The sequence below is a fragment of the Eriocheir sinensis genome, chromosome 21 (genome assembly GCF_024679095.1).
Source record: "Eriocheir sinensis breed Jianghai 21 chromosome 21, ASM2467909v1, whole genome shotgun sequence".
Taxonomy (NCBI): domain Eukaryota; kingdom Metazoa; phylum Arthropoda; class Malacostraca; order Decapoda; family Varunidae; genus Eriocheir; species Eriocheir sinensis.
This window is the reverse complement of record NC_066529.1, coordinates 17,794,592-17,803,935: the sequence shown is the minus strand read 5'-3', so window position 1 is coordinate 17,803,935 and position 9,344 is coordinate 17,794,592. Positions and strand designations below refer to the sequence as shown.

At 51.0% G+C, this 9,344-nt stretch overlaps 1 protein-coding gene across 3 annotated transcripts in view; it reads left to right on the top strand.

The window, feature by feature from the left end:
- Positions 1 to 9,115, top strand: part of LOC127001777 (uncharacterized) — a 23,065-nt gene extending 13,950 nt beyond the window's left edge. For 2 of the 3 annotated variants that reach the window (XM_050866931.1, XM_050866932.1), the window contains 7 exons: positions 1,024 to 1,091; positions 2,126 to 2,613; positions 2,851 to 2,922; positions 3,284 to 3,417; positions 3,945 to 6,829; positions 6,995 to 7,107; positions 7,213 to 9,115. In XM_050866931.1, the coding sequence (XP_050722888.1) occupies positions 1,052 to 1,091; positions 2,126 to 2,613; positions 2,851 to 2,922; positions 3,284 to 3,417; positions 3,945 to 6,829; positions 6,995 to 7,107; positions 7,213 to 7,566 (4,086 nt within the window). In that variant the 5' untranslated portion in view covers positions 1,024 to 1,051 and the 3' untranslated portion in view covers positions 7,567 to 9,115. The remainder of the gene's footprint in view (positions 1 to 1,023; positions 1,092 to 2,125; positions 2,614 to 2,850; positions 2,923 to 3,283; positions 3,418 to 3,944; positions 6,830 to 6,994; positions 7,108 to 7,212) is intronic. The other variant, XM_050866933.1, reaches the window with a different exon arrangement.
- Positions 9,116 to 9,344: the final 229 nt, after the last annotated feature.

Below are 9,344 nucleotides of genomic sequence, written 5' to 3'. Positions count from 1 at the left end.
CGGTCGAGCAGGGAAAGTGTAGCAGGAGGTTTGAACAGTTTTCCGTCTGCCGTTAATCTCCTTCTTCCCTGCCTCTCTTCCTTCATTCGCTTGTTTTTCTCTCCTCTGTCACCCTCCTTTTTCTCCTCCTCCTCCTTCTCCTCCTTTTCTTCTTTTCTCCTCCTCCTCCTCCTCCTTCTCCTTCTCCTTCTCCTTTTCTTCTTTTTTCCTCCTCCTCGTCCTCCTTCTCTTCTCTTGCCGTTCTCTCGTGCTTCGTCTGTAGGTCTTCTTCTTCTTCCCTGCCTCTATTCCTTCGTTCGTTCGTTTGTCTCCTCCGTCACTCTCCTTCTTCTTCTCCTCCTCCTTCTATTCGTTTGCAGTTCTCTCTTGTTCTTCGTCGGTAGTTCTTCTCCTTCTTCCCTGCCTCTATTCCTCCGTTCATTCGTTTTTTTTTTCCTCTGCCATCCTCCTCCTTTTCCTCTAATCTTCTCCTCCTCCTCCTCTCTGCCCTCCTTCATTCTTTTTTTCTTCCCCAGCATTCTCAAGCTTTTTATTGATGTGTCTTCTTTCTCTTTTTCCTCGTTTCTCTTCCTCCTCCTCTTCCTCTTCTCCTCCTCCTCCTCCTCCTCTCCGCCTTCCTTCTTTCCTCTCTTCTCAGCACTCTTAGGCTTCTTATGTTTATTGCACTTTTTTTCCCTTTCGATTTTATTTGCTCATTATTTTTGCTCCTGTGTTCCTGTGGTGTGATATTTTCTCAGCTTTCTCTTTTTCACGCTGTCTGTCTGTGTTTACGTGAAGATTTGCGACCATTCCCTTATTATTCTATTTTGTCTTCTGCTTTGTTCATTATGCTAGTTTGGAGGAAAGTAAGATTAAGGGAAGAGCAGAAAACAAACGAAATAATAAAAGGGGCGGAGAAGAAAGCGTTAAGAGAGAGAGAAAGAGAGGGAGAGAGGGTTGGGGGGAGGGGAAGGGGTTGGAGACTTATCTATTCGCTATATGAAGAGTTTTTGCGGCGTGCTAACCTCCCAGTCTCTTCCTCAGGTGGCAAACTTACGAGGGCGGCGGAGCGATGGGCAGGACGCGTGGGGGTCTTCTGCTGCTGCTGCTGGGTGAGTGTGGAGCAGCGCTGTCAAATTATCGTACTCATCACATTGCATATTCGTAATTTCTGACCGATAACTATAGCAAAAAAGAACAAAACCCATTCATATTTAAGAGTTTTTACGATGACTTTAATTTCCTATCATTATTTGCGTGGTTGTGACAGTCTTGGAGCCTAAAAATGATAAATGCATTGTTCTGAGTACGATAATTTGGCAACGCTGGTGTGGAGTTACCTTTCTCGCCGTTCTCGACACCATCCACGAGGAACTAGATCATGTATACGTAGTCTTTGGAGTCAACGCGAACTCTCCCTTAACTGATACAACTATTAGTGTTCATGTATCTAAGTATTTTGGAACCGAGGCTTTCAGGTCGGAATTTTCAGACGATTCCGTCCCTCAGATCAAGTATTTCCAAAAGCCGAGAAGCATATAAATCAGGTTCTCATGAGTGTTTTTTTCACGTTTATGGGACAGATGCTTTGTCAAACTACCACCAGCGTCATAAAATTTCCCCTGCAAATGCTCAAAAGTCCCAGGAAAAGCGTCAAATATGTGAGCTTGGGCGCAAAAAATGTTTCAGAATGACCCTTATTCTGTAACAGTTCGAGGGGAGGTGGAGCTTCAATCATTCATTCATTCATTCAGGACTTGTATCACTCCCGAAGGAGGCATCCCTCCCCGGATGACATTCATCAATCTGTTCTTGGCCAGTCTTGAACACGGACTTTATGCGTCCACATTTGATAAGACTTTTGTAGTAGTTGTGTTAGTATTTCTGTGGGTTGTTTTATGAGCCTAGTAATAGATCATCAAGGCTTTTGCACTGTGAAATTAAAAGGAAAACTCATGATAACTCGACTAATCACCTTTGTGGGCTTCTGAAATATTTGTTGCGAGAGCCGAAAGTGACCGAGAATACGGGCCCTGCAACTAACACATATGCTCACAAAATAGTACCAGTAGCGCTTAGAAAGCACTGACATTCGCATTCCTAACCTTAACTTGAAAATTTTGCTAATTGGGCATTTATGCAACAGGTGTTGTGGCATGTGGAAGGGCGGACGATGGCAGCGGGACGGACCTGCCTGGAAGGGGCTCTGCAGCTGCCTCTGATGTGAAGCAGTCCTCTCCCTTGCTGGCCGCAGACCGCCCTGCAGACACGGGTGGTGGGGAAGGGAGCAGGGAAGTTGAAAGTTCAGAAGTGGACGAGCCAGGCGGCGTGGGCGTGGAGGAGGACGGGCACGGGGCGGGGTCTGGGCACAGCTACGCCGCCCCTTCAGCCTCTTCCCGCATGCTGTTGGTGGGGAAAGACCTTGCTCCGCCCCTCGCCGCCAACGCCACCACCAACAGGACACGGGACCTTCTGACCTGGCGGCTTAAGGACCAGACGCGCCTCAAGGACCTCACCAACAAGATCCTTGCCAGCGTCAAGGACCAGTGGCGGCGGAGCGAACAGTCCGGGATGTTGAACAAGCACCCGCATGACGTGAGCTCTTCTCGCGGCCAGAGCGAGGCGGGATCACAGGTGAGAGGCGACAAAGCCCGGCCAGCACGCCTCCTAAATGTCTGTATATAGCTTCCTGCAGCTACAAAGTGTCATGAAAAAGCTCCTTCCATAATGTAATAAATCCTTTGGATGATGTAAATATTTTCCGAGATTTTTCCTTATGTTTTCGTTAGTCAAATATTTAACAATTCTTGATGAGGAAGCCAATTTTTGCTGGCGCTGTGCTGACACGTGTGCCTCGTGTCGTTGCTGCAGGTGGTGGAGAGGCGCGTGGCGCCGCCCAAGCAGTTCGGCCGCCGCCCCGGCAGACTCAACTGCTCTCGCCAGGTGAGGTATTTGTTCTTAATTCTTGCCGTGAGTCACCAACGGCCCTCTTCTTGCCTTTTTTACTATTTGTTTGATAAAATCTTTGTCTTGACCCAGATATCCCAAAACCCTAAGTGGCTTTGCTTCCTAATCAACAGCCTTAAAAGGCAAATTCCTCAAAAAATTACTTATCGTGACTGACCGACAACTGTTCTCTGTCCTCGTATGTGTATCTTCCTCAGTTCTCGTGTTACTGAAACTGTTGTTCAGTGTTGGAGGTGACAGAAAATGAGATACTTATCGAACATCAGGAGCTTATTATTTCACTAAGAGAGCAAGAATTAAGTGTTTCTAAGAGTCACTTCATGTTCGACCTTTCCAGCGATGTAAATCAGCCAACGAGACGATGGAGCTCCGCCGCCGCCTCCTGCACGACCTCAGGTCCTCCTACAGCGCCCCGCTGCCCTCCAGGATCCGCTACCGCCTCAAGAAGAAGCCGTCCATCTACACTTCCAAGTATGGCAATGGCAGATTTGCTTCCTTGACTTTTTGGTCTCTTTGTGTGTGTGTGTGTGTGTGTGTGTGTGTGTGTGTGTGTGTGTGTGTGTGTGTACTCCGGAAAAAAAATCTATTATTAAACTTTCACTTTGCATCATGACTCAAAAGAAAATGGGGTAACTGCATGCACAGCTCTCTTGGAATGTCAGCGTTCGATTACCCGTTATGGCAATGAAGGGAACAGGAAGATTAGAGGTTGTATTGCACAGTGTCCACGGCTGGTGCGGGGCTGGGTGGAAGACGTTGGTGGATGAGTTGAGCAGGCTTGGCGGTCATGATGTGTGTGCCAATACTATAGATACATTCAAGAAGAGGTTGGATAAATTCATGGATAGTGAGATAAGGTGGGAGTAGACTTACAGGAGCTGCCTCGTATTGGCCAACCGGCCCCTTGCAGACTCCTTACGTTCTTATGTTCTTACGTTCTTATGAGTAACACAGAGGTGCGCGGAGAAGGTCCCTGAACCCAACCTTTTGTCCCGCAGGAAGCCCAGCACGCGCCACGACATCGGTGTGCCGGACATCTACGAGTCTGAGGTGTCCATCACGCCCAAGCTTCGTCGCCGCCCGTCTACGCGTCGTACTCAGGATGGTCGTCCCAACAACGAGTTCGGCTTTGCTGCAGACAGAAAATTCCAGCAGTTTGTTCTGCCGGAGGTGCAGCAGCATGTTGCCCTTGAGGCCTTGGGGAGGCGAGACTACGCGTCCGCCAACGATGAGGCTTCAACCCAGCCTTATATTCCTCTCAGCCCGGTTCCTGGAGCCGAGAGACCTTCCAGCCTGGTGTACCGGCCCCCAAAGCGCCCGCCTGGCAGTCAGCGACTGCGCACCAGTGGTCTCCTCCGTCGACCATCTCCCGCTGAGCCTCACTACTTCACCACACCTTCCTCCCTTCAGCACCTCAGCATTCAGGCTCACCTCCCCTACCGTCGTCCTGTTTCCTTTAGGTACAGCAGGACGGGAACCACGGCCCACGCTGGTCCGACGCGCCCCTCTTCGCCCTTCTCGAATGTTCGTCCTTCCAGTACCCCTTTGTTTGGTAAATCAACGCCGCCCGTCCTGAGTGAATCCAAGGCTCCTCAGAAAACAACGTCGGGTCGCAAGCCTACCACGGAGCCTCCTCGTACGTACCTCCCTCCCACCAAAGATTATATTCCTCCAGAACCTCCTCAGCAAGCACCCGCATCGAAAGAACCTCCAAGGAAGTATTTACCTCCGAACCAGGAGTATAAACCGCCCCCCAAGCCTGCCGAAGAGCCACATTCGCAGCCACCAAGGAAGTACCTTCCGCCGAACAAGGAGTACCTGCCCCCTAAGGTCGAGGGTCAGGGAGACAGTCTCCCTCCGCCTCCCCAAAAGTACGAACCTCCCACCAACGAATACCTGCCCCCTAAGGTCGAGGGTCAGGGAGACAGTCTCCCTCAGCCTCCCCAAAAATACGAACCTCCCACCAACGAATACTTGCCTCCTAAGGCCGAGGGTCAGGGAGACAGTCTCCCTCGGCCTCCCCAAAAGTACGAACCTCCCACCAACGAATACTTGCCTCCAAAGACCGTCCCTAATGCTCCATCCAGACACTACCTTCCACCTAACAAGAACTACAAGATTCCCGTTAGAAGGCCTCAAAGACCCCCGTCAGAACATGCAACCACTGCGGCCGGCTACCCCGAGCCTCCCAGGAAGTACCTTCCTCCAAATAAAGACTTCGGGTCAGATGATGGACGACCCTCGTCTCGTAGACGCCGTCCCCCCAACAAGAGGAGAAGGAAGAACAGGAAACGCCCTACTCCTCCTGGAAGGAAATACCTCCCCCCTGACAAGGAGTACCTCCCTCCTCCCAGCGCTTCCAAGCAACACAGCGAAGAACCCTTGAGAACCTACGAGGCTCCCACTAAGGAGTACCTCCCTCCTAAGGACTACACCACCGATTCCGTGACGGCAACCACCGCCACTGTGCCATATGCCGTCCCGCCGAGAACCTACCTGCCACCTCGCCTTGACTATAGCACGCCGGCTCCCACCTACACCACTCCCACGCCTTCCTCAGACTATGTGCCTCCACATATCCCCACCCCGCCCACCACGCCCGGCAAGCAGCCCCACACAGGGTACAGCCCCCCTACAGTGACGTACGAGCCCCCCGTCCGGACCTACCAGCCGCCAAGCAAGGACTACCTCCCGCCCCAGGGGACCACGCTGCCCAGCTGGCTTCAGAGCATCAAGACGGACCAGGGATCGGGCCAGCCAGAGGTGTATGTGTCGCGGTTTCCACCTCCCCTCAAGATTTTTGCCGACCATCACACGACCCCGCTTCCCGCATATTCCCCTCCCGTGAGGACGTACCAGCCCCCCGTGAGGGAGTACCTCCCGCCCACCACTCCCAAGGTAACTTATACAGGCCCGCCACCGCCGCCGCCGTCGTTGCACCGACCTCTCGACCCTGCGTTCCTCCCGGTCCCCAAAAAGCCTTCCTCCCACTATCTTCCTCCCCAGGTCGACTATCTCCCGCCTGGACACGCTGACGCGTCTCGCCCCCCGTCCACGCCCAAGCCTCACTATATCACGATCGTCCTGCCTCCGGAAACTTCACCCAAACCAGACTACGTTCCACCAGCTCCTCCCAAGAAGGAGTATGTTCCTCCGTCATCCCCTAAGCCGGACTATGTTCCTCCTTCGTCTCCTAAGCCGGATTATGTTTCTCCATCTCCCCCTGAAAAGGAATACGTCCCTCCATCAACCCCTAAAGCCGAGTATGTTCCTCCGTCTACTCCTAAGCAGGAGTATGTTCCTCCATCACCTCCAAAAGAGGAGTACGTTCCTCCATCGTCCCCTAAGCCTGCCTATGTTCCCCCGTCCCCCACCAAGCCGGAGTACATTCCCCCTAAAGTGCCCACTTCGGTGGCTCCCTCCAGACGCCCCGCCGCTCACGCCACCACCTACAAACCCTCGCAGGATCCCAAGGTGAAAAAGCTGCAGGACTTCAGCCAGCCCGGAGACAGCCGCCCGTCTAGGCCCCCCGCGGTCCCTGTGTACATCCCCACCACCCCTGGCCCCGGATACAACGAGCTACCGCCCCATATTACAGCCTACCAGCCGCTCACCCCGAGGCCCCTCATCGAAGACTACTATGACGATAACTACTACTACGATGACGACGACGACGACTATTATTACTATTATGATGATGACGATGATGATGATTACTATTACGACGATGATGACTACTATGACTACTATTACTACTATGATGACTACGACTACGCCCCCTACCCTGTCTCCCATCGAACTCCCTACCAGCTCACCTTCCAGGATGACTACGACATTCACGAGAGCGACATCCTGGACTACGGCTACATCGCCGGCATCCCAGGTAGGTGCTGCCTCGCCTCTGTGTGCCTATTCAGTTTCTCGCGCATACCTAGCTTGATGGACTGCTGCCTTTGGTTACAGGGGTGGTCAAGGAGGTCCTAGTTTTGTGCTGATTGTTAAAGGTTGGTTCATCGGTAAACTAAGGGAGATCTTTTCTGTCTGGCAGGCCGAGCAGGGCGTGACTACCCCATCCTGAGCTACATCCCTCTCACTTCCTTCGGGTGTGACTTGGTGGCCGATTACCCGGGCTATTACGCCGATATGGAGGCCGGCTGTCAGGTAAGGACGAGGACTGTCATGGCTGCAGTGTATAACCACCATCTACTGAAGAGGTGAGCCTGTGCAGCTGAGTTGTTCCAACTAATTCGCTTTCTTTGTCCACAGGTCTTCCACATTTGCCACCGTAGTGGCCGCCAGGACTCTTTCCTTTGTCCCAACGGCACCGTGTTCAATCAGAAGTACTTTGTGTGTGACTGGTGGTACAACTTCGCCTGCGAGGACGCGCCATTCTTCTATCCCGTGAACGCCGCCATCGGTCAGCCGGGCGTACCCCTCCATAGGAACGCTTTTGAGCCTGACTATAGGGTGGTGCATAGCCTCCCGCCCCTCCACCCACGTCCACTCCTACACGCACAGCCTCATCCGGCCACGCCCATCCCCCGGCACCCAGGCACCGCGCGAGAGCTGGTCACTCTTGCTCCTCTGCCTCCTCAACTCGTTCATCCTGCCCTGGGGTGACCTCCATGACTCCTTCTTTCACCCTCCAGACCTACCGGTTGTGGGGATGGGATGACCGGCCTCGCCTGACGCCTCAGGGCACCTCACGACGCCTGCAGGTTCCCCATCTCCGGCACGCGGCCCCCGAGCATAACTAAGCTCGGAGGGAACCCTGAAGTGTAGTCAGTTTGATGTAAATCGGATTGGTATGAGGTTTTAGCATTTTGGGAATTGGTAAAAGACAAATTTGAGAAAGTTCATGAAAGTCATCCACTGAGGGAGATTTGCACAGCCTGGCAACGACGCTCCGCGGCCTGGATGTGCTGGTCTGTGCAGTGTTCGAGGCGCGTCGCTCCCGTGGCTCTTCTTGAACAGTGCAGACTCGTGGCGGCGTCGTGTTTTGTTTTCTACTGTTAACTTTGTGTTATCTTTATTTTAGTTTCTTGTTGTAGTCTCGTTGTAGCACTCTGCTGTAATTACTTGTTATGGTCACCTGGTGTAAACTTTTAATGTATAACGTCTTGCTGTAGCAGCTTGTTTAGTCTACGATGATCAGTTTTTTGCTGCTTCAGTCCTGCAACAGCTTCCCTGTACAGTGGCTCGGCCCCGGCAAGTACCCGTGCAGCCCTGTAGGTTACCTCGTGGCCCACTGTGAGCATCTAGTCCGTTGTTGTAAATATCTTCTCCCTTAGTTTCCTTCCCACTGCTGATTTTTCTTCCCATTGTGATAAGCCTCACTCGTGTGCCTTCAACGTTTTGGACACTTTTAGGCAAAGTTGATACTAATAAGAAAGATGTTCATTAGTTATTTTAATGTTGGAAACTTTATTTTTTTATATCCAAGTGTTTGCAAGTGAACGTGGACGCATCATCGCTGCTCTATTGCCAGTGAGCAGCGGCCGCGCGGCAACCCCGTCCCTCCAAGTGTATCAAGAGAAACAAACAAGATGAAGTGTCGCTCATCTCGAGTAATATAAGTTGATGAGATACTCTGTTGAAAGGGTCACAAAAAAGTGACGAATTCCTTTTATTCGGGTACTTTAAGTACTGTAGATAAAGCCCCCCCCCCCCCCACACACACACACACTCACACACAGAAACAAACAAACAAACAAACGTGAACCTGATTATGATTATCGAGGGTAAAGTTTGGGTATAATAAAAATAATAAGCAAATTTATATTTTCAACTTTGGCGACCCACTTGCTATCAGTCGTTCATGAATCATTAAATATAGACATAAAAAAATATTCAAGGGTTGGTAGTTTCAGACCGAGAACTCTTTCAGTAGAGAACTGGCCATATGAATTTTCTACTTGTTTTGTTTTTAAATAATTTTTAAGCATATGCATTCCTCTGTAAGTAATCGATTGATATTTGCAATGAGTGGTGCTGTCACGCTACAGTACTTTATATAAAGGAAACCGCCATGCACAGTGTAAACATTCTAATGAACTGATAATAGGCAGGAAATGCCTCATAGGTTTTTGCATAGTTACTGCTTTTAAATACCGTTTTCTTTTAGCAAAATATTTCTGTAAGTTTATATTTTATTATAAAATGTCCCTTAAACCAAGTGAATGTCTGAGTAACCTGTAATTTATGTATTTTTAATGACTACAAGAAGCTGCATGGTAAAGGACATGCGTGTTGTCCACAAGCCTTGCCGCGCGTGGCAGGCGGCAGGCGGCGCCACCCTCCAAACATAAGCAGCTGGCAGGGCAGTGGCAGCATTGTGTGCCGGCGGTGAACGTGTGATGATTGTTCAGGCGTTTTACGTTATTACCGTGACGTGTGAT